Below are 25494 nucleotides of genomic sequence, written 5' to 3'. Positions count from 1 at the left end.
TTCATGCTCTGTCTCTCTCTGTCCCAAAAATACATAAAAACGTTGAAAAAAAAAATTTAAAAAAAGAAGAAGAAGAAGAAGAAGAAAAGCCATCTTTTTTTTTTTTTAATTTTCTTTTTTTGAACGTTTATTTATTTTGGGGACAGAGAGAGACAGAGCATGAACGGGGGAGGGGCAGAGAGAGAGGGAGACACAGAATCGGAAACAGGCTCCAGGCTCTGAGCCATCAGCCCAGAACCTGACGTGGGGCTCGAACTCACGGACCACGAGATCATGACCTGGCTGAAGTCGGACGCTTAACTGACTGCGCCACCCAGGCGCCCCTAGAAAAGCAATCTTTAGGAAGAATATGGCTATGCTTGCTAAGCCTAAACTATGCTTAATTAATAGGGGGGTAAAAAATGGAGGCAGCCAGACAGAATTTACCACCTTTCAATACTACTCTTCAAACTAAACTATAAGCAAAATTGTCACTGAGAACATGCTCAGCAAACTGTTACATTATCTGGTTAACACAAATTCGAGAACTGCCTCACCAAGGAGGCCCAAGTGGGTAACTAATACTACCCACCAAGCTCTCCAGATGGAATGACTGGCAAATCCACAAGATAATTCTTAACTTCAATACCCTTGCCAGGTTGATGGGAGTGTCCACCTCTAAAAACAGGTAACAAGTACCAAGAAATTAATCAAGTGTATTGATAAGCTTCCAGTCACATCTGAAACTGGTAAATAGGTACCACCCTTTGAAAAAAGAAATTTGGCAATGTATGTCAAGCATCATAAAATACTCAGACCTCATCCTATTTCTGAGAAAACATCCTAAGGAAATAATCCACGGTAAATAACGGTAGGCAGAATTCTATGATGGCCCCCAAGATTCCCACCACCTGAAATACACATCTTGTAATAATCCCTTCTCCTTCATAGGCCAGAACTTGACAGACGGTGCTTCCATGATTAGGTTATTAAGTGACTGACTCTGAATTGACCAAAAGGGAGACTGTCACTATGACCTACCTAATCAGGTGAGCCTTTTAAAAGAAGGTGAAGCATTAGAGATGCTCTCCTGCTGACTCTGAAAAAACAAACTGCCCGCGCTGTGGAGAAGGCCACATGGCAAGGACCCAAAAACAATCCCTAAGATCTGAGACCGGCCCTGGACCAAAAAACTAGCAAGGAAATGGGAACTTTGGTCATAAGGCCACAAGGAAATGAATTCTGCCAACAACAAATGGGGGAACTTAGAAGTAGATCTTTCCCTAGTCAAGCAGATGGCAGACACCTTGATTTCAGCCTTGTGAAACTCTTAGCAGACTACCCAGCTAAAATGTGCCCAACTCCCAACCCCAGGAAACTGTGATGCAGTAAGTCTGTGTTCATTTAAGCTTTTAAGTTTGTAGTACAGTGGTCCCCCCTTTATCCAAGGTTTCACTTTCCATGGTTTCAAACCTCTTAGAAGGTCAACAGTAGCCAAACGCTAGGTCACAACACTTACATCTTTCACCTCACTTGATCTCACTGGCATTTTATCATCTTGTAATATCACAAGGGTGAGTACAATACAGTAAGATTTTAAGACAGAGACCACATCCACATAACTTTTATTATAGTTTATTACAATTGTTCTATTTTTAGTTACTGCTGTTAATCTCTGTGCCTAACTTATAATCTCTGTGCATAACTTTATGATAGGGAAGTGTGTATAGGGAAAGACATAGTATACACAGGATTCAGTACTACCATACTTTCAAGCATCTACTGGGGGTCTTGGAATATATCCCCCAGAGATGGGAACTACTATAATTTGTTATGTTGTAACAGGAAACTAACACTAAGGGAAAAGCATTTGAAATATTTGAAGTAGGAGATGACTTGTTTTAGAAGACATCTTTATGTGCCTTAGGCCTACAGAGTCACTGGGGTCCAGGAATTAGCAATTCAACTAGCCTTCTAGGAGGTTCTCCAAATTTAAGGACTATTGTGTCAAAAGCCTGGAGTCAAACCATATTAAAAGAAAAAAACAGGCATATGAAATGACTGGGGCGGGGGGTGGGGTGGGGAATGCATGAAAATAAAGAATACCCTTTCTCTGTTATATATTTGTCTGTCTGTCTATCTATGTTTCCTAGGTCCTAGGACAAGGGCTGGCACAGAACAGGTATTTAGTATCTGCAGGTAGGATGACTGAATTAAAAGAAAAGCCAACTTTAGAATAAAAGAACAGGGGCAATCAACAGTCAGTCGAGTGTCCAACTTCGGCTCAGGTCATGATATAGTGGTTCGTGGATTGGAGACTCACATCAGGTTCGCTGCTGTCAGCACAGAGCTGGCTTCGGATCCCTGTCCCCCTCTGTATGCCCCTCCCCTGCTTGCACACACACTCTCTCTCTCAAAACTAAATAAGCATTTAAAAAAAACAACAACAAAACAGGGGCACCTGGGTGGATCAGTTGGTTGAGTTACCTCCACCTTACTCAGCTTCAACCTAAGACTTCGGCACAGGTCATGATCTTGCCATTCCCGAGTTCGAGCCCCTCATCAGGCTCTGTGCTGACAGCTCAGAGCCTGGAGCCTGTTTTAGATTCTGTGTCTCCCTCTCTCTCTATGCCTCTTCCCCACTTGCGCTCGGTCTCTCTCTCTCTCTCTCAAAAATAAACATTAAAAAAAAAAAGAATAAAAGGACAAACTCACCAAATGATTCAAAGATGCAAGTTCCTGACCTAGTAAGAAAACACACAGATATACAAATAAGCTTTAGGTATCGCCTATTACTTGTTAAGGAACCTTAGTAAAATTTTGCAGAGCTCCTATATAAAAGAGATGCTCCAGCCAAATAGTTCCCCAGAAATAGACAAATTTTCTGGCACATTACACCATGAATATATATACTATTCTAAAAGTGATCACAGCGTGCCTCTAATAAAAACAACCAAGTGTTGGGTATTAAAACAGCATCTCACAGAAAGGTTTCTTTTTATTTAATACACTAACCTCATAGAATCTCAAAATGTTTGAACTAAAAACACAAACCAAAACTAGAGTTAAATTTAATCTCTTTATCAAGGAGGAAAGTAAGTCCCAGCGAAGAGAAGTGCTGGTCTCACAGAGAACCAGGGGTGAAGCCAGGGCTATAAATGACTAGGGCCAAGTAGAAAGATAAAATCTGAGAATACTTATGGCTGATGATTGTGACACGCTTTTTCATTTTTTGAGCAGGGAAAGGGACTCACCTATGAAAAAGCTGATATAATCTTTCTTTAGTTTGTCCAGACCAATTTCCAAAAGCATCTTAACTGGAACAGTCCCACTGAGAGAAACTGTATCCATGGTTCCGTGATAAGACTGATGAATAAGCTTACTTAGTAAACTGTTACTCCCACTATGGAGCTAGAAATCAAAACAAATTTATAAAACCATAAATACAAATATAAACAAATCAATAAACAAAAGAAAAACAAACTGCATGAGCTACGAGCTAAAAATGTATAAGCTTGCATTTTTAGTCTCCTGATACTATAAATAGTGTGAATAAAAAACCCTGATTTACAAACGTGTCAGCTCCTGAAGGGTCATTCCTATATGATTCGCTTGAGTCCAAAGCAACTATGAAGAGTTTCAACTTATCACCCCCAGATACGGTTCCACCAAAGAGAAGACAGAGTTGGTTCTCTGAAGCTCTGCAACTAGCAATTCTTTCCTGCTAGCTGATTAAGTGCTCCTGGCCATCTTTCCTAAACTGAACGTCTTCATCTGCACGGAAAACTCCCTCCCTCAGTGGTCTATTCACTGGTCAGGAGAAACTCCCTGGCTACAGACATCCTAACTAGATCATTTGCAAATTAAGATGTGTGAACTTACAGACCTAACAGATGTTCCAAATGTTAAGCACTTTGTTTTAGAGATACCTGAAATATTGGCCACTTTGTCACCAATATCTATTATCTCTAATCTTCATCATCACCTTTTGCATTTCCCTTTGTTTAATAAAAACGATTTTCGTGTTGTTTGCACTCACTGCACAGGGCAGGGATATACTTGCAAACGCCTCACACAGAGACTAGGATGAGAGAAACTCTATGGCCATGGTTAAAACACCTACAGCCACCATTGCCCAGTTAGGGGCAGAGCTCACATGCCTTTGCTTTGCAGTTGATCTTTGTTCCCACCCATGGAAGTTTCTAAGTTTTAGAGTCGTGAACTGGCAGATACACTATTTCAAAGAATTCCTACAAAATGAGGAATGTTTCTAGTTTTTTACTTAGCTTTCTCTTGATTGTAAAAGCACGAGTTCATTGTGGAAAATCCATCAGTATAGAAATGTATAATGCAGTTGGAAAACCTCATTTGTAACCCTAGCACCAGAGGTGACTGCTGTTAACATTTTGATTTATTTGTATCCAGGTTTTTCCCTTCAAAATTTACTTTTTTAATGCAATAGTATATAATCCTTTCTTTTTACTGCAGATTGTAAGCGTTTCTCCACCGATCATCTGTCAGCACCATTTTTAGCAAAGATGTGGCTGTATCATTCTTTACTTATGGTCCATTAACGAGAAGTTTATGTCATTTATAATTTTTTGCTACCAGAAATGAGGTTGTGATAACTATTCTAATATGTAAAATCTTGATACATATTCCTGTGTAGAGCTCAGGGTGGATCCGAAGAAACAAATTAATGATTTAAAGGGCGTGCATGATACATTTGGAGAATATTTAACCCTAAAACAACACCACGAGGTAGATACTCTTCCTCCTCCTACTTTACAGATGAGGAAACTGGGGCACAGAGACCTAAAGACACCTGCCCAAGTTTACACAGCTAAGAAAGCAGCAGGGCTGGAATTAAACTCAGGCAGTCTGTTCCCAAGCCTATGCCTTAACCTTCATGCTCAGCTGCTGAAAAAGGGTTCTAACGCACACTACTAAACCTACCCATGGTTGTATATCACCACGTTGTAGACTCTGGATGATCAGCGTGAAACACTTCACCAAGTCTTGATAAGAAATCACACCTTGGAAAACAAGTCAGTCCAACATTACTTTCATGGTATTTCTGCAGATCAAATACATCATTAATCTTAAGGATACGCAAGTAAGTAGAGGACAAGTATCTGTACTTTATGGATGGGGGAAAGGGAAAGAAAATAAAGACGAACAGAAAGATTTAACACATTTCTAAAGTAAACTCAGTGTCACAAAATAACACAGTGAAACATTAAGGAACATCTTTTCCTTTTTCTAATAATTATAATGCCACTAAGGTGTATGTTTTGGTTCATATAAACATAACATTAAAACCACCTACATCTTATGCTCAAGGCAGGAGAAAAATGGACTCTATAAATTGCCTTGTCTTAGTACAATTCTTGAGTAGAATGTGCCAATACATTATTAGAAATGAATCTGATAAAATAGGAACCAGGCTTCCACACAAGACTAATAGTACACATTGTATGATTTTCAAAGACTTAAAAAGTAAGCCTAACAAAGAACAGGAAACATTTTATTTTACAATCATGGTAGACACATACTACTGCTCATTTTGAACCACAGCTGCTCAGCAAAATCGAGATCGCCCCGCACTGTGAAAAGACACTCGATGGTACGGTCAACTGCAGCACTGTCATGCTTCACTGTCTGAGAAAGAAGCATTAGAGAAGACTCAGTTTATTAAAAAAGAAAAGAGGGGCGCCTGGGTGGTTCAGTTGGTTAAGCGTCCAAGTCTTGATGTCAGCTCAGGTCATGATCTCATGGTTTGTGGGATCAAAGCCCGAGTCGGGACCTGTGCTGACAGCACAGAGCCTGCTTGAAATTCTATCCCCCAACTCAAAATAAATAAATAGACTTAAAAAAAAAAAAAAAGAAACAAAAATAAAAATAGTTTAAGGACAGCGAGCTTTTAAATCATGCTCTGAGAAAATGTGGATCCACAGATGTGAGTGAATTTTCTAGAACTTCATTCACTAATGAGGAGATGCAAATCAACTGACCGTGAAAAATTGGACCCTTAAATTGTTTTAAAAGTGTGATGCCTAAAGCAAGCATTCAACTTTCCTTCTATGCAAAAATACTTAATTAAATGAATTTGTCTCCATTTTCCTGTTCATCAAATGACAACCTATTTAACTTAACTTAATGATACCAAGAAAGGCATTACCATCTTATAGCATATTAACATAGAGTCATTTCTGCTTCTCTGCAGTTGATCAACTAATAATATGTACTTATTAGTTCTCATCAAAAGCATTTATTAGTTCTTAAGGAAAACAATCACCAGTGCTGACTTTAAAGACCAAGAAAAAAACTACCCTCAAAACACTGCCTTTGCTGTACCAGATCCATTTGAAATGGTAGGACATGAAGGGTAACAGTACAACCAAATCGTAAAAGCTGTTTCAGTGTATGTTGCTAACTGATAAGGATTGCTTACCTCTGTGTCTTTTTTTGTAGAATCACCAAATCCATCCAGCTTATTTAAGTCTAGAAAAGTAGCAAAAGCTTATTAACTCTAGATTTTATCTTTCTGCTTTCTAAATTATTTCCATCCTAATCCTACCTTCAAATGGTAAATGAGGACAGCAGAAATACAACCAGGGATTTTAGCAAATTACTTAACTCTCTAATGGAGGTTATGATAGATACCCAACTGGTAGGGGTGTGGGGGTGTTCTGAGATACAGTGAAAGCCCCTGACACACATTGCTGGGCACATGGTAGGTGCTCAAAGGTTTCTCTTCCATCCCTCTTTTCATACAATCTCGAATACAGCTGTGATATATAAAATTTAAATTCAATATTAATTCTTAAATTTACTTAGACCTCTACTACTAGTAATTCAGAACACATCTGTCCCTCTGACCATGACAGACCTCACAGCTTCATATATATCCCAACCAAAAGGAATACCACGCCTAAAAAGACAACTTATTTTTGAATTTAGAAAGTATAAATTCGCAACTAAGAAAAATAAACAGTATAAAGAGAGCATGAGTTAGGAAAACAAAGACCATTCAGAAATTCCTGCACAAGATCAACAGCAGACTTTACTTCCAGAGGCTCAGGCCATTCGCTTACACCCGTCCTCAAACCATCAGCCAAGACCTATGGGAGATTAAAAAAAAAAAGAAACACAAAATTTTTTAGCAAAAAACATAATTTAATCAGTAGGAATATATTTCATAATATTGGTCATCATAAAATTTTTTGAATGACTAACCACAAGCCAGGAATAGTTCTAAGAGTTTTATATGTAGTATGGTACGTAATCCTCACAAAAACCCCATCAGGCAGATATTACCATCATCCCTTTTCCTGAGACCAGAGGTGAAGTAACTTGCTCAAGGTCACACATTACTGACAGTGCAAGGACATATACCCAGTAATCCGATACAAAACACGGTGTTCTAACGATGATGCCATGTGTATAGATGCTGAGGATTCCAGAGTAATGAGCCTACCCTGAAGATGCTTTTAACTTTGGTTAAAAATGACCAACAGGGCACCTGGGTGGCTCAGTCGGTTAAGTGTCCGACTTCGGCTCAGGTCATGATTTCACGGTTCGTGAGTTCGAGCCCCGCGTCAGGCTCTGTGCTGACAGCTCAGGGGCTGGAGCCTGCCTCGGATTCTGGGTCTCCCTCTCTCTCTGCCCCTCCCTCGCTTGCTCTCTCTCTGTCTCAAAAATAAACATTAAAAAAAAAAAAGGACCGATAATCCCGGTGCAATAATCAGGGAACAACAAATGTGAAACTGAATGGAAGTTTATATAAAAATAATATAAATGTATATGCCTATACATACATTATCTAAACCAAAGGAAAGGGGGTCAACATAGGCTGGAATCACCACGGGAACAACGTGAAACATCAGCTGAACTCAAATGTGGGAACTGTGAGCTGTAGAGAAGGGAAGGAGCACGGAAGAAGATGAAGAGGGTGGGGTGGAGTCCAGCTGTGGTGGAGAAAACATGCAGGGAACGGTGGGAAATGAGATCAGAAGGAACAGGGGCTATACAGAAATACAGATCTTAAAACCTGGAAAGATTTTGGGGGGCACCTGTCTGGCTCAGTCAGAAGAACATGTGACCCTTGATCTCAGGGTCTTGAGTTCAAGCCCCACATTGGTTATAGAGATTACTTAAAAATAAAATCTTTAAAAAAAGGAAACAAAAACATGAAAAGATTATTTCATATGAAAGACAACAGCCATTGTTGATTGTTTGGTAGGAAAATGACATGACCAAGTAGTTAAGAATTCATGTCAGAAATACCCAAGATGGATTCTAAAAAAAAAAGGAAGTACAACGTTTCTCAATAGAAGTGATATCATTTTCCACCCCCCAGGGGATCTTTGGAAAAATTTGCAGGTAATTTTTGGTGTCACAGTGACTGGAGGTACCGGGGCACTTTGAGCATTTAGTCTGGTAGGGGCCAAGGTTGTTAGCATCCTTGTGTTCCCAAACCACGAAGAATGATTCTGCCTAAAACACCACCAGTGTCCCTGTTGAGAAACAATGAATGACCTTTAGACTGGTCCAGGAAGGAGGTGATAAGGGCCTTAACTAAGATGGGCAGTGACAAAAAGCTTAAAGGCGAAAAAAGAACAGTTTATTAGAGAGGGAGGGAGGGAGGGAGGGAGAGAGGGAAGGAGATGAGGAAAAAATAAAAGAAAAAATCCTATCTATTTACAAAAATACAAGGCATTGAACTTGGAGAGACTGTGGTCATGTGCACATCTAAGATCCTGCGAAGTTATAAGGGAGGTTATAACAAAACATGGACTTGCAAGTCAGACAGAAAGACAGACAGACATGTCTTTGAATCAGGTCTTCCACAAACCAACTACTGATGTCTCAAGCAAAGTAACTGAACCATCTAGCACCACATGGATGGCACACAGTGGCAGCTTCTAGTTGTGGTAGTTAAGCGGTAGCGGTAAAAATAGCTCTCACTAAACTAAAATATAAGGTTTCTAGCCTGGAAAATTGAAGGAATGGGAGAACCACAGCCAGAAATGGGGGGTTCTCTGAGGGAGATCTAGTCTGGAGAAGATCTCAAGTTTCCTTTTGGAAATACGGAGTTTGAGAGCAACAGCAGTGGACCAGTATCAGCTTAAAGAAAAGAAGAGAGTCTGGGGGCATCTGGGTGGCTCAGTCAGTTAAGCGTCCAACTTCAGCTCAGGTCATGATCTCACGGCTTATGGGTTCGAGCCCTGCGTCGGGCTCTGTGCTGACAGCCTGCTTCGAATTCTCTGTCTCCCTCTCCCTCTGCTCCTCCCCCATTTGTGCTCTCTTTGCCTCTCAAGAATAAATAAACGTTAAAAAAATAATTGAAAAAGAAAAAGAGAGTCTGGAGTTCCGTCATAAAGGTATTAGTCAAACCACTCAATTGACGAGCTCTCTGCCAGTGTGTGGGGAGAGGAGGGCAGAGACATGTGGAGAGAAATATGATGGAAGGCCACAGGAAGGATCCTGAGAAAGGATTCTTTCCAGAAAGAAAGGTACCGAGTTTTGTACAAAAAGGGAAATAATAACCAGAGATAAAGGTACCATGTATGCGTGGTACCATGCCAGATATCGAGGACACAGAGTACCTGGCACTCAAGTGTAGGAGGGGAGACAGAGAAGTAAACAGACAAGCGGGGTTGATAAACACCCGACAAGCGGTGTGTGTGAAGTGCTCTGGCAGCACAAAGCAGAGGCAACACGCGCCATTCTGAGGGAGCAGTGCGGTCATCCTGGTGACGATGTCACAGACAGCTCGCCCAGCACACGGGTGGGAGAAGGGCACACTACACAGGTCAAGACACACTCACCACAAAGTGACAGAGTGACAGGACCAAGGTACTGTAAACGGGCCAGGGTCGGGGGCGGCGGGGGGAGGGGGGGTGGTCAGTGGGAAAAGTAGGGTGTGAGGTTAAACTAAAAAAGTAAGAGCCAAAAAGAACAGGAAAAGATTCTTCAAAGCCAGTAGCCATCAGGGAAATGCAAACCAAAACCATAATGAGATACCATTTCATCCCCACTAGGATGGCTCTGATAATGATAAGACCACACGAAGCGTTGGCAAGGATACAGAAAAACTGGAACGGACACTGCCGGTAGGAATGTAAAACTGTACAGCCACTTTGGAAAACGGTTATGGTTTGACAGCTCCTCCAAAGCTTAAACATAGTTACCACAATGACCCGGCAACTCCATTCAGAAGATATGAAAACATATGTCCCATAAAACTTGCTCTAGACTGCTCATGGCAGTATTCATAATAGTCAAAAAGTAACAACAATCGAAATGCCTATCAGCTGATGAATGGATTCACAAAATGTGGTATATCTATATAATAGAATGCTATTTGGCAATGAAAAGAACAGAGTACTACACAATAGTAGATTACTGGCTGCTAGGGCTGGTGAGGGTGGGAGGTGACTGCTAATCAGCACAGGGTTTCTTTTTAGGGTGATAAAAATGCTCTAAAATTATATATGGCCACGGTTGTACAACTCTGTAAGTATACTAAAAACCACTGAATTGTATACTTAAAACAAGCGGATTTTATGGGATATAACTTATATCTCAATAAAGCTTACAAAGAAAAGAAGTAGGCAGGACAACTTCTTGAGAGTCAATTTGTAGAATGGAGTAAAACTCAACAAAACATAAAGTTCTTGAAACACATGCTCCTTAATCTTTAGCATGAATCAAAATCCCAGTTATTAACAAGCAGATTATACACGCATTTGGCATAAATTGGCAGCTGATCCACCTAAAAGAGGGGAATCCATTGTAAGAATAGAAACCAAATACTCTCATAAAAAGGTGGAAGAAGAGCAGCTATAAACTATCTAACAAAGGATACCCGTAAAGGACAACTACCACACAGTAAAATCAGACAGCCCAAATTGCCGAGCATATCTAATGAATACATAACAACTGGAACAAATTTTGAACACAAACTAAATAATAATGATACTAGCAAACACTTTCATGAAAATGTAAAATTTAATGCAAGTTACAAATTCCAGTAGGATACTCACAAGGAGAAATTTCACTTCTCTCTGGAGATGATTCAAAGGACCTCTGGGCTCTCCCGATTCCACTTTAATATTCTAAAAAGTTCCCAAAGTCAGTTTTCACTGGAAATCCCATCTTTTCTGCATAAGGGTCACAGTTACTTGCGTTTCAAATTCCCCACACATTAAAACATGTATTTCCTAAAGCACTAATGAACGTAAGCAGGGTAATACTGCACTTAGAATATCATACCCAGAGACACCATAGATCCTGTCCATCCCGATACAGTAACCTAAACTCATGCCACCACCCCCTCTCGACTCCGCCATCCTACCTATGTGGAACATCTGCTCTCCTGCCCTTTCCCACTGAATTTCCAAAAGACACGTGGGAGAAATGTAAACAAATACATCTTAAGACCCAATGACAAACTTAGCATTCATTTCCACGTACCAAAAATAACCGCCCCCTAATAAATATGTTCAGTAGACTCCTAACTAAACCAACAGTGTGCTGTCTTAGCCAGAAGAGAAAAGCATTAAGAACATAATTATCCATAATCCCGCCACTCTGGGGGAATAACAATTAACCCCATCCAGGCTTCCGTGTACACAGTTTTTTAAAACATAGTTGAGATCCTACTGTATACATTGTTTTGTACATCTTCCTTTTTTCTGCCTAATAAGAATTTCCTGTTATTATTAAAGACATTTTACATCATGATTTTTAAAGAATACACAATATTTCATTAGGGAAATCTACTTTAATCATTTCCCTATTGAACATTCAGGTTTGTTTTTAATATTTTAGAAACACGCTTATTATCACGATATGAAACTATCTTTGTACATAAATTTTTTTGCCAGCAATTCCGATTAACTTAAGTCAGATGCCTGGAAATATAAATATAAAGCGAAAAGGCCTAACAAACAGCCCAAATTGCTAAGCGTATCTAACGGATACATAACAACTGGAACAAATTTTAAACACAAACTAAATAATAATGATACTAGCAAACACTTTTATGAAAATACAAATTTTAATGCAAGTTACTGTATTGCCAGTATCTGCAATCTTTTAAGAACAGGAGAGATAAGTCATTTTGATCATTTCACTCGGGTCCCAACTCAAGAGACTTTATTAATCACTAGAAAACTCTTAAGTTACATAACTGCAGCACTGTGGGCAACTGACAGATCAGATCGCCCGGCAAAACCTCCATCCACTGCCCTGGTGAGACCTCAGGGGTGAGGTGGGCCTCAGAGCTGTCCGGCGAGGGCTAGGGCTGGCGCTGGCAGCATGCAGCACCAGCAACAAGCAAGCGAAGAGTAAATTCACACTGAATAAACTCAACATAAAATAAAGTTTGCTCCTACCAGGGTTGCAGTTGAGGAAAGTGGAGGGGTTTGAAGAATCTCATCCACGGGACTCCAGGAAATATCCAAAGTGATCGTAGTCTGTGATGCGGCAAGTGTGTCGTCCAAGGCCGTGGACTTAAACAGCTCATACTGGGCAAAGCCCCTGGCTGTTACCTGAAAAAAGTATATCCAGCCAACCCAACCCACTGTTAGCCATGCTTTCACATGGCCAGAGGCCCATTATCAAAACTACCTTGGTTCTTTTCCCAGCAAAAGAAAAAGCACTACAATTTTATCCCAAATGGAAAAATAAAACCATTCTTTTTCATCACAGAGACTGGCTAAAAAGCAAGAAGGCATCTACTTTTAGTCACTAGCCAATATGAAAATAAACACAAACATTTTGATACTATAAAAAAAACACATCTAGTCCTATTAGGAGTGAAAAAAGCATTAAGCAAGGGAGGCACATCCGTAACAGTTTGAAGAAAATAACGTGAGCAGAAGAGAAATACTTACAGTAGACAAGTGATGTCTTTTCTTATGTGAACTTTTTAGGTCTTCAAGATTTACAGAATAATTTTTATCAGCTATAAGACATAAAAGGAAACATCATTTTAAAGGTACAATTCAAAATTCTATGGTTAGAGCTAAAAAAACTAGGATCCCTCAAATTCTAAGGGCACCACGACTTAACACTAGTAATTGTTAAAATTAAATAAATCCTCAGATGAAATGTTGACAGAAGGAGGAAAGTTGCGGGGGGGGGGGGGAGCGGGGGGGGATGCCTGCGTGGCTCAGTCGGTTAAGCATCCAACTCTTGATTTTGGCTCAGGTCACGATCTCATGGTCCAGTTCGTGAAATGGAGCCCCGAGTCAAGCTGGGCTCTATGCTGACAGCAGGAAGCCTGTTTGGGATTCTCTCTCCCTCTCTCTCTGCCCACCTACCCCCCACTTGTGCATACATTCTTCTCTCTCTAAATAAATAAATAAACATTTTAAAAAAAGGGAGGGGGGAAGAAAAGTGGAGCAAAGGCCAATACTGAAACCATGCCCCATACAGTAAATGAAGTTGAAACAGCAGAAAATTTAAAGCTTGTTTTTCAGAGACCTGTTTCTCTCTAATCAGCTATTGTGTCTTTTCAGATCCCACTAATAAATCTACTAGATGTCTCTCTAGAAACCTGGACTCAGGGTCAACGGAAACGGCTCCAGCCAATGAAAAAGCAAGGCTCTGCACCCCTTACCTAAGGTAACGAGCCCCAGACGCCATTATCCAATTTGTACAGGCTCTTGAAGCATACCCATAGCTTCTTCTCCTTGTCCTAAGATAACCTCCTGGCATCAGTGACTGAATCATGCCTTGTTCTGGGGTTAATCTCCACTCCAAAGGGAACGTGGGATAGACATTACATACGTTTGTTCAATGTGCACGCTCCATCTTTCCCCAAGCATAGTCACAAGCTTCCCCCATCCTTTTCCTCAGTAAGTATGCGATCTCAACTCCTATGATTATAAAAAACTTGCTCTAATCTCAGTCAGGAAGGCAGTTTGGGGATTACTCCCCAGCCCTCTCAATGGGCTGCCCTTCTGAGAATAAAACTTTCTCAGCCTCAAACCCAGTGACTCAGGGATTAGGTTTACTGCAGATTGAACACACAAATCGGACTTTAGGGTTCAGTAACAATGCCTCTACCAAAAGTATAATTAAACATCTACTATGAGATCAGAATTATATTGTCATTACATTCAATTTTTTTTATCTTCCAATGAAAATTCCCCAAAATACACACATATAAATCAAATGAAACCCAAATAAAACTAGTAAACAAAACCATAAACTTCTGTTCAGATTTTTGGAGATCTGTTTCTGGAGTATCTCCTGTATGCCCCAAGTTACACACCAGAGTAGGTCCATGGTGGCTGACAAGTTCCATCGTGTACACTTCCCCTCTTAACAATTTCAGTTTTCAGTACAAATCACAGCACAATAACGACACAAATAAATACACCCCACAAAAGTAAGAAGAGTGAGCTCTCACCTTTACAACTGACCGTATATAAGACAATTCCTGTAATGTTGTCATTTGTGGTGACAAGCTCAGCTCCCAGCCAACAGGTCCCTTCAGGAACTGAACTGTCACACCTCACCCACAGGGCAGGAAGGGCAGTAACTGGATGATTAGTCTTCAAGTGGGTCATATTAGGATTGTGAGCCATAGTGTAAAGTCCAATTAACTGCCTTGAAAACAAGAGTACGAAGAATAAATTATAGTGACTGCCGACCAGTCAACTTTTCTTTTTCAAAGATACTACGAAGGGTATCTACGATTGTGACACTGATCCTACTTCTGATCACCAGGATTCTGCACCAACTGTATTATGTGGGAGTTTTCCTCATACCAAGTAATTCTAACACCAGCCAGGTATCCTACAATTCAACTCAATTCTGACACTATCTACCCAGAGACAGCATCAGATCCCACAGATTAAGGCTCAGTCCTAAAAGACTGGCTCCACCCCCTATTTTTAGATGCCAAATGCAAGTCCAGGTTGACACCTGTGCTTCTGAAGGGCCAGCTGTGAACCAGACGTTCTAACAACCTCCTCTTTGGGTTCGATTAATTTGCTAGAGCAGCTCACAGAACTCAGAAAAACATTTTACTTGCTAGATCACTGGTTTATTATAAAAGGATAGAGCTCAGGAGCAGACAGATGGGAGAGGCACAGGGCAAGGTATGCGGAAAGGTGTGGAGCACCCATGCCCTTTCTCAGTGAGCCACTCTCCCCAAATCTCTACCTGTTCACCAACCCAGAGGCTCACCACACACTCTCCTTTTGGGTTTTTATGGAGCCTTCATCATACAGACATGAACTGATCCATCACCAGCCACTGGTGACTGAACTCAGCCTCCAGCCTTTCTCCCTTCTCTGAAGGTAGGGGTGGGGCTAAATATTCTAACCCTCAAAATCGCTGGGTTGGTTCCCCTAGCAACCTCCAAACCGGTTACTTAGGGACTTTCCAAAAGCCATCTCATTAACATCACAGAAGACACCTCTCTTTCTTCCCACTTAAGAAATTACAAGGGTTTTAGGGACTCCTTGCCAGGAACCGTGGACAAAGACCAGATATGTTTCTGATTATAAATTCCAATACCCCAGTATCCCAGAAACAAAAACCCGGAAATTAAGTGGCAAAATACATAAACAATTCACCCAGTGAAGAAGTGGGAGAAGGGCACACCAGGCAGATCAAGATGCACACAGCAGGAAGTGACAAGAATGTGACAGGATCATAACTTCTACCAATGGGGAATCCAATTCGGTAAGGGTAGAGGTTCAGTAGGAGTGAAAGCAGGCTGTGAGATTAAACAAAAGAAATAGACGAAATAGGTAGGCTATGTTAATTACACCTCAATAAAGCTGGGGCAAAAAAGGAGTCAATCAGCACATGAAAAGATGCTTGAGGTCATTGGTCACTGAACACTTAAGGAAAATTGAATAGACTGTGAATTAGGTAACAGCACCATAACAGTGTTAAACTTCCAGATTTTGATCATTGTTCTGTGGTTACATAAGAGAATATAATTGTTCTTAGCAAATACCTAGTGAAGTATTTATTTATTTAAATGTTTATTTTGAGAGAGACAAAGAAGAAACACATGCACAAGCAGGGGAGGGGCAGAGAGAGGGAGGGAGAATCCCATAGAACCTGACTTGGGACTCAATCTCACCAACTCATGAGATCATGATCTGAGCCAAAATCAAGAGACAGACACTTAACTGACTGAGCCACCCAGGCGCCCCCACACACATTTTTTAATGAAATATCGACAGTACGTTGGAGACAGTGTTCCTTTACCTCTAAATACTTCACTATAGATAGGGGTGCCTGGGTGGCTCATTCAGTCAAGCGTCTGACTTTTGATTCTGGCTCAGGTCATGAGCTCACAGTTTCGTGAGATCGCGTCCAAGTCAGGCTCTGCGCTGACAGTGCGGGATTCTCTCTCCCCCTCTCTCTGCCCCTCCCCCGCTGATGCAGGCACACGCTCTCTCTCTCAAAATAAATGTTTTTAAAAATGTGTGCGGGTGATATGAGTACCTTATAAAGGTGGCAGAGTGGGGGAAGAATAGGAGGCGGAATAAGAGAGAGAAAGACAAAGCGGATGCAGCAAAGTTTAACCGGTGAATCGGAGTTAAGGGTATAGAGAAGTTCCTGCGCTACTCTTTCAACATTTCTCTAAATTTGAAAGTGTATCAAAATTAAAAGGTACCAAAAAACATGTCTTAAAATTTTCAAAGAGATGAAAACTTAATTTATTACCAACAGATGTTCAACAACAGAATTTCTAAGGGACTGTACTTCAAAAAGCAAATACAGTAATTCCAAAAGGAAGGTCTGTAATGCAAAGCAAAGCAATGATAAGCATGTGGATAAATCCAAACAAACACCGGACAGAGAAAAACAATACAAATAATATTTAAGTTGTGGGGGGAGAAAAGAAAAAAGGCCAAATATGACTTGAAATCCAGAAGCCATAAAGGACTGATCGATTTAACCACATAAAAATGTTAAAAGCTTCAACACAGCAAAACAAAAAACCACCCTGAAAAAGAATCACTTTGTGAATACTGTTATAGTCCTTACTGTCTAATGTTATTATTTATATGAGTCTATCCTCCAGAACTCCTTCCTGGCAAACACTTTGGTTCTGGAGGTGAGAGAGGCCAGGGAGAACTGCACAGTGGGGAGGCAGAAAGTGAGGCTGGCAAGGCAGACAGGGGCAGCAGGGGTTCTAACAGGGGTACTACTGGCGTCTGGGTGGGAGGATTCCTCCTTGTGCAGAACCCCATGCACTGCAGGATGTTTACTGAACATTGCCCAGGCCAATTGCTCGCCTTAGTCACTGTAACAACCAAAAAGTGCCCCTGCATATTTCCAAATGCCCACTGAGCATGGCAGCCGGGAAGAGGGCCACCGGACTCTACAATGAAGGCTTCTATTCATAAGAAATCTGGATCTTATCATGAGGCAAGGAGAACCACTGAAGGATTTTTAAGCTAGGAAACAACATGATCAGGCCTTCAGGGATTTATAGAGATCACTCTGGGGGCGCCTGGGTGGCTCAGTCGATTAAGCATCCAGCTTCGGCTCAGGTCATGATCTCACCATCCGTGGGTTCAAGCCCCATGTCTGACAGCTCAGAGCCTGGAGCCTGTTTCAAATTCTGTGTCTCCCTCTCTCTCTCTCTCTGCCCCCTGCCGCCCCGCTCACACTCTGCCTCTCTCAAAAAAATAAATAAACATCAAAAAGAATTAAAAAAAAAAAAATCACTCTGGCAGCAGCAAGGAAAAAAGACTGTAGGGGTACCAAATACAAAGAAATTGAGAAGCAACAACAATAAACGGTATATGGGAGTGGAGAAGCGGATGACAACACAGTCTTCTTGGTCACGCTTGGGATACCTATGGGATATTCAACTAAAGCTATCCATGCAGAGCTGGGTATACACATCTAGGGTGAGGGTGAGGGGAAGGGTGAGGGTGAGGGAGAGGGAGAGGGAGAGGGAGAGGGAGGAGGAGGGATCTGGATTAGATATAGACTTTTTTTTCCACAATGTTTGTAAGAACACTTTAAATCCCAGCCTCCAGCCCTCCTCCCAGCTTGACACTAAGAAAAACTTACCTTGCTCTCCCAACTGGTAAAGCAAGTGGTCCAACATTCTCCCCAGTAGAGAAATCAGAAATAGCAGTTTCTTCAGACTGTAGTTCTTCAACATGACTTGTTTCTTCCTTCTCTAAAGGCTTTAGAAATATTTTTTTAATTATTTAGCCGGGTAAAAGAACACTCACCAGTCAGTTCTTTACTATGCTAGAACACAATGTACTGGTTTCTAAACCTTAAGCACAAATGATTGGGTTATGCCAAGAAGCATAGCTACAAAGCAGTCTGGTACCAATAAATTTTGCCATTACAAGCATTTCCACTGCCCTATAAAAAGATAATGAAGTTGCTACCGACCGCAGAAGCATCTGATGCCATTAGAAAAGGAAGTACTCGGACACACATAAAAAGATGAATGAAAGACAAAGCACCCCATGGGGAAACCCATGGGAGACTCTCAATTTCGCACTCCCCAAACTCAAAGGTCCACAGCCCTTACTCCTCAAATCTGCTCCTCTTAGGATTAGCAGTTCTCATTTGTGTTACAGGTTCTGAAATAAATCTGTTTCTAATATCTACACATTTAAGTAAACAGCTCAGCCTTGCCAATAAAAACAATAAGCACAAGAGTTAACATTTCCTGAGCATTACAATATACCAACTACTATTCTCAGTTTTCTTTTACTTTTCATAAAAACCCTGAAATAGATACTATTAACAACCCTGTTTTTAGATGGGAAAACTGAGGTAGCAAATGGCTAAATAACTCACCTAAAATAACAGCCAGTGAGTGGCAAAGGCAACCTTTGAATCTAGGCAGTCTGACTTCAAAACTCAGGTTCTTATCCCTGAAGCTCTTTGGGCAGTAAATCCTCTGCCCGCTTAACAGGTATCAGATCTGAATATTTCCTCGACTTTGAACTTCTTTTGCCAGACTGCAGACCTCTTTCCCTTCCAGGCCCAGCTCTCCAAACAGTTCCTAGAACTGGTGGTACCCAAAATGTTATTTTTTTTTCTAATACCCATCTACTTAAAATGTGTGCCTTAAGCACTACCGATCTTTGCAGAGACAATAGTCTTAATTGTTCCTCATCCAAAAATGCCAGGGTCCCAATGAATTCCAGGAACCTTCTCCCAGCTGCAAGCTGCATCCCCACTAGTCTCCTAACCCAGATCTCCACATCCCCCTTGGCTCATCCTTATCTTTTCCTAGGTAACTCACCTTCATCTGACCATCTTTGTTTATTCCACTTTTGCTCTATATAGATTTTCCCTTCTCCCCAGAGCAAAAGTCTAAACTCAACCATTTAATTCACCTATAATTATTTTCCAAACATCTGTCTACCATAGATAAGCAGTAATGACACCATTTTATTAATATAACAGACAAATAAGTTACCCCCCTCTTCAAAAGGAGTTTTTGTATGCATTAAAATAAAAAGCTCCCTGTTCATTTGCCATAATGCCCATCCAGACAACATGAGGGTCCTAGAGCAGAGGTGTTCCTTCTAAAAGTACCTCCACTTTTTGGGGCAGCTGGGTGGCTCAGTCAGTTAAGTGTCTGACTCTGGTTTCTGCTCAAGTCATGGTCTCAAGGTTTGTGGGTTTGAGCCCCACGTCAGGCTCTGCACTGACAATGTGGAGCCTGCTTGGGATTCCCTCTCTCCCTCTCTCTCTGCCCCTGCCCCACTTGTGCGCACTCTTTCTCAAAAACTAAACTTAAAAAAAAAAAAAAAAAAAGTACTTCCACCTTCCCCCATTAGTCTGTTCCAATCCACTTCAGAAAACCATGTAGTCAAAGAATGGGTTCTGGCCCCAAAGCAGCTGTGTAGCATGACAACATTATCACCACTTAATAAAAATTACTATAACTGCTCTGCCAAAATAATTACCATAACTAAAACACAAAGGTTTAAGGTTGGAATTATAAAGTGATGCAAAAGACAAGAAGTTTTCTCTGTTACATTTAATAAACAAAAATTAAAGTAGAACTTCATAATACCTACATACACTGTGCTGTTTGGTACAACAGCCACTAGCCACATGTGGCTATTGAGTAATGGCAACACGGCCAGACCAAATGAAGATATAAGTGTAAAATACACACCAGGTTTGGAAGATGCAGTATGGAAAAAACAAACAAACAACTCAGGAAGCCTGGGTGACTCAGTCGGTTAAGCATCCGACTTCAGCTCAGGTCATAATCTCACAGTTCATGGGTTCGAGCCCCAAGTCGGGCTCTGTGCTGACAGCTCAGAGCATGAAGCCTGCTTCAGATTCTGTGTCTCCATCCCTCTCTACCCCTCCCCTGCTTGTGCTCTGTCTCTCTGTCTCTCTCTCTCTCTTTGCTCCTCCCCTGCTCATGCTCCTACTCTCTCAAAAATAAACATTAAAAAAAAAACAACTCAAAATATCTCAAAGATTTTTATCTTAACTAGGCATTGAAATGTTATTAAATATACAGGAGTAAATAAAAAGCATTATTAAACTTAATTTCAGACAATTCCACACCTCAGTATTTAGTATCAAGAAAAAACTTATGCTCACACAAAAAGCTGTACAAAAATGATTATAGCAGCTCTATCCATGATCACTGAGGACTGAAAACGGCCCAAACGTCTTTCAAAGGGTGACTCGGTAAATAAACAGGGGTACAGCCACGGAATATACTCAGCAATTACAAGAAATGAACCACCGATATACTTACAACTTAACCTCAAAGGCATACAGAGTGAAAGAAGCCAAACTCAAAAGGTTACAAACTGTATGATTCCATTCATGACAGAAGACAAAACTATACCAAGGGAAAAGAGATCAGCAGTTGCCAGGGGGTAGAGGTTAGAAAAAAGTAGGATTTTAAAGGGTTAGCGCGAGAGTTGTTTAGGGTGATGGAACTATTTTGTGCCGACTGTGGTGGTGATTACCAGAACCTATCTGTACATGCGCTAAAACTTACAGAAGTGGACAAAAAAGAAAAAAGGTCAATTTTACTATATATGATAATTTCACTTCTTTTTAGTTTATTTTGAGATAGAACCAGCAGGGAAGGAGCAGAGCGAGAGGGGGACAGAGGCTCTGAGGTCGTCTCTGTGCTAGCAGCAGACTGATGCGGGGCTCCAACCACAAACTGTGGGATCATGACGTGAGCCAAAGTCAGACACTTAAGCAACTGAGCCCCTTAAGTGGCCCTATTTCACTGTTTAAAAATCAGGCTACTACAAAATTTTAAATTACCTATGCAATTCTCATTGTATTTCTAAAGGAGAAATTTAGAAATTCTATTTCTAAAAGAATTAGAATCTGCTTTCACTAATATGCTGATAAAAAAATGGGCACATCTGAGATTATTCCCAATAAACTGAATTTGGCTGTTCGTTATCAACAAGCACAGGGGCTCCTGGCTGGCTCAGTTGATGGAGCATGAGACTCTTGATCTCAGGGTTGTAAGTTTGAGCCCAACTCGAATTTTTAATCTTATTAAAAATAAAATTAATTTGGGGCGCCTGGGTGGCTCAGTCGGTTAGGCGTCCGACTTCAGCTCAGGTCACGGTCTCGCGGTCCGTGAGTTCGAGCCCTGTGTCAGGCTCTGTGCTGATGGCTCAGAGCCTGGAGCCTGCTTCCGATTCTGTGTCTTCCTCTCTCTCTGCCCCTCCCCCATTCATGCTGTCTCTCTCTGTCCCAAAAATAAATAAACGTTAAAAAAAAAATTAAAAAAAAAATTAAATTATTAAATAAATTTATTAAAAATAAGATTAAAAAAAAGAATTAAACAAGCACAAAGCCCAAACACTACTTACCAATTTCTCTACAATGAATATCATATCATTTTCATTTAGAATATTTTTCAAAGGGTTTGGTTGGCCTTTGCCGATCAACTGCCCTTGAACATCAGTCTGTTAAAAAAAGTTGTCAGGCAATGTTATATATACACACATATATTAGTGCAAATAATTTAAACACGTAAAGACCAGTTGTAGACAAGTGACTAAAAAAGAAAATTTGAACAAAACATAATGTTCTAAAGATAAGATTTCATTTATTCTTTGCCAGGTTGTTTTTTCATGTTTAGATAAATCTAGCTCTTATGTTCACGTCTACAAATGCTTGAAGGCTCACCTAAAGTGCACCCTGCCTTGTCGAGCCTTCCTTTGATTAGGATCACCTGGACATTCTTTCCCTCCACTCATACTATATTTACAATCATGTCCCATATAATTAACACTTTACTAAGTATGCTCTTTTCTTCTGATTGTACTATGGAGTTTAGAACTTTTATCAATTTATAGGAACTACTTATTTTTCCATTCCTATTGCAAACATGTTTATTGCAGAAAAATCTGAAAACAGCTAACAGATTTTTTAAAACTCACATATAATTCTACTAGCTAGAATGATCATCACTGTAATTAGCCTGGTTGGCCTATATCTTGCCAGAACTTTTTGCAGACACATAAATTAATCTACTTAGGTAGAAATGTATTCCGCATTTAGATATCTACATAGGCTTTTGCTTAAAAAAATACAACAGACTAAATCATAAGCTTCTTGTCGTGCCATTAAACGTTCTTTGGCTCTACCATCATATAACGAATTCCATTTTCTTCAACATTTGGATAGTTTTAAGTTCTGTGCTATAATAAACAGCTAATAATCAACATCCTTGAATTCCTCTCTTAAGTATCCAGAATCACACCGATATTTTCAAATTGCCTTGCAAACATGCCATGCCCACATATTCGCATTCTAATCGCTTACCACAACAGAGTATTTTCACTGTTTACTTTTATCATCTCACAGCAAAAATTTCATATGCTTAGTATTGACAAATATGTCTCATTATTTGAATCTGTTTAATTTCTCAGTTTGGATACTGAAGCATTTAGATACAAAGTTCAAAGAGCAAAGGATGATGTGTTTATTCTAATCTAGTAGGTTCTTGAGTTGCAAGTCCCATTGTGGATTGAATATACCCCAAATGACATGGGGAGGTCCTAACCCTTGGTTCCTCTGAATGTGATCTTCTTTAGAAAGAGGGTCTTTAATGAGGCACCTGGGTGGCTCAGTTGGTTACGCATGCAACTTTAGCTCAGGTCATGATCTCGCAGTTCATGGGTTCCAGCCCCATGTAGAGCTCTGTGCTGACAGCTCAGAGCCTGCAGCCTGCTTTGGATTCTGTGTCTCCCTCTCTTCTGTCCCTCCCCAACTCACACCGCACGCATGTGTGTGTCTGTGTGTCTCAAAAATAAACAAACATTTAAAAAAAAAGTTTCTGCAAATGTAATCAAGGTGAGGATTAATTTGGATTAGGGGGGCCCTAAATCCAATGACTGATGTACTTGTAAGGTGTGAAAGATTTAGACACATAGACACACACAGGAATACTATGTATTAACAGAGGCAGAAATCAGAGTAATGTGTCTAGAAGCCAAGAAACTCCAAGGACTGTTGGAAACCACCAGAAGCCAGAAGGAGCCAAGAAAGGATCCTTTCCTGGAGCCTTCAGTAGGAGCATGGCCCTTCTGACACCTCCAATTCAGAGTCGTAGTCTCCAGAACTGCAATAGAATAAATTTCTGTTTTAAGCAAACCAATTTGTGGTTACAGCAGCCCTAGGAAACTACCACACACATCAAGCAAGAACTCAGATAAGGTGGGATTAATACATTTACCCAGATATACTTAGTTCCTGGGTTTGGTTAATGAAAATTCAAACAGTAAGAAACAATGCTATTTGTATTTTTCTTTCTGGAATTACTTATTTTTGTTCTTTGCCTATTCTTCTGTCATGATTGTCATTTTTCTTGTTTTTATGAGTTTTTTATGTATTTCATATATATGAGTAATTAACCTTTATCTTATAGGACTATCTCCAGCTTATTTGTCTTTTAGCATACAATTAATTTTAGTTCACTAATTATTTTATGGATCAAACTTTATGGGGACTTCACCTATGCAACACTTGGCATATATTAGATGCTTAATAAATCCATGAATATTTATAGCAGCTTTATTTATAACTATCAAAAACTATCAAAAACAATCCAAGTGTCTATCAACTGGTAAGTGGGTAACTGTCACACACTCAGTGAGGTGGTATTTAACAATAAAAAGGAATGAACTACTGATACACACAAAACAAAGATGAATCTCAAATGCATACACTCACTGACAGAAACCAGACCCAAAAGACTACACAGTGTACAGGCCTCACAGAGGCTGCCACCCCGGGGCTGACCACACTGCCCAGCCATGGTCAACTCCACCGTGTTCTTCGACATCACCATGGACAACGAATCCTTGGACCGCATCTCCTTCCAGCTGTTTGCAAAGTTTCAAAAATGGCAGAAAACTTTCATGCTCTGAGCACTGGGGAGAAAGGATTTGGTTATAAAGGTTCCTGCTTTCACAGAATTATTCCAGGATTTACGTGCCAGGGTGGTGACTTCACATGCCATGACGGCACTAGTGGCAAGTCCATCTATGGGGAGAAATTGATAAGAATTTCATCCTGAAACTCATAGGTCCTGGCATCTTGTCCATGGCAAATGTTGGACCCAACACAAATGGTTTCCAACTTTTCATCTGTGCTGCCAAGATGGAGTGGTTGGATGGCAAGCACGTGGTCTTTGGCAAAGTGAAGGAGGGAATGAATATTGTGGAAGCCACAGAGCGCTTTGGGTCCAGGAATGGCAAGACCAGCAAGAAGACCACCATGGCTGACCATGGACGAATCTAATAAATCTCACTTGTGTTTCATGTTAACTACCAGACCATTGTTTTTGTAGCTTGGGAGAGGACCCCCTCACCTCCATCTGCTCGAAATCTCCTATAATCTTTGTGCTCTCCTTGCAGTTCTACGGGCTCCATGTTTTCCTTACTCCCCTCCAAGTCTAGCTGGATTGCAGAGTAAAGTTTATGATCATGAAATAAAAACTAAACAACACTAAAAAAAAAAAAAAAAAAAAAAAAGACTACATAGTGTATGATCTTATTTTTTTTTTTAACCTTTATTTATTTTTGAGACAGAGACAGACATAGCATGAACAGGGGAGGGGCAGAGAGAGAGGGAGACACAGAATCTGAAACAGATTCCAGGCTCTGAGCTGTCAGCACAGAGCCCGACGTGGGGCTCAAACCCACGGACCGTGAGATCATGACCTGAGCCGAAGTCGGACGCTTAACCGACCAAGCCACCCAGGCGCCCCGTATGATCTTATTTATATGACACTCTGGAAAAGGCCAGAGACAAAGGGCTGACAACAAAGGGACATGAGATTTTTGGAGGTGACAGAAATATTCTAGATATTATGTCGGTGGCCATATGACTGAATGCATCTGTAAAAACTCATAGAACTAACTGTACGCTAAGAGGGTGGAATTTACTCTAAACTCCCTTCAATGAACCCAACTTTTGAAAACAGAATGTTAGGATTAATGAGTTGTGTTTAAAGACCAAATAAATTGT

General features: G+C 40.6%; 1 protein-coding gene, 1 long non-coding RNA gene and 1 pseudogene across 8 annotated transcripts in view; 2 read left to right on the top strand and 1 right to left on the bottom strand.

Annotated features, from left to right (window-relative positions):
* ZWILCH (zwilch kinetochore protein) overlaps positions 1-25494 on the bottom strand; it is a 38143-nt gene that overhangs the window by 9520 nt on the left and 3129 nt on the right. For 3 of the 7 annotated variants that reach the window (XM_040493044.1, XM_040493045.1, XM_040493046.1), the window contains exons 3-15: positions 21828-21923; positions 18052-18170; positions 15569-15724; positions 14408-14607; positions 12885-12955; positions 12384-12539; positions 11031-11102; positions 7010-7103; positions 6434-6483; positions 5535-5640; positions 4936-5015; positions 3234-3390; positions 2695-2723 (exon numbers count right to left, since the gene is read on the bottom strand). In XM_040493044.1, the coding sequence (XP_040348978.1) occupies positions 2695-2723; positions 3234-3390; positions 4936-5015; positions 5535-5640; positions 6434-6483; positions 7010-7103; positions 11031-11102; positions 12384-12539; positions 12885-12955; positions 14408-14607; positions 15569-15724; positions 18052-18170; positions 21828-21923 (1386 nt within the window). Of the gene's footprint in view, positions 1-2694; positions 2724-3233; positions 3391-4935; positions 5016-5534; positions 5641-6433; positions 6484-7009; positions 7104-11030; positions 11103-12383; positions 12540-12884; positions 12956-14407; positions 14608-15568; positions 15725-18051; positions 18171-18801; positions 19016-21827; positions 21924-25494 lie in introns of those variants that run through there. The other 4 variants (XM_040493047.1, XM_040493048.1, XM_040493049.1 and 1 more) reach the window with 3 other exon arrangements.
* Positions 9732-13317, top strand: LOC121041870 (uncharacterized). Its single transcript, XR_005795872.1, has 3 exons — positions 9732-9840; positions 12924-12988; positions 13201-13317. It is a non-coding gene; the product is annotated as an uncharacterized LOC121041870 (long non-coding RNA).
* LOC121041868 (peptidyl-prolyl cis-trans isomerase A-like) lies at positions 24275-24765 on the top strand (annotated as a pseudogene).

This window comes from Herpailurus yagouaroundi, unplaced genomic scaffold, assembly GCF_014898765.1.
Source record: "Herpailurus yagouaroundi ecotype Mexico unplaced genomic scaffold, PumYag 184, whole genome shotgun sequence".
NCBI classification, from domain to species: domain Eukaryota; kingdom Metazoa; phylum Chordata; class Mammalia; order Carnivora; family Felidae; genus Herpailurus; species Herpailurus yagouaroundi.
Note: the sequence above shows the minus strand (reverse complement) of the source record. Positions and strands in the feature narration are given on the sequence as shown.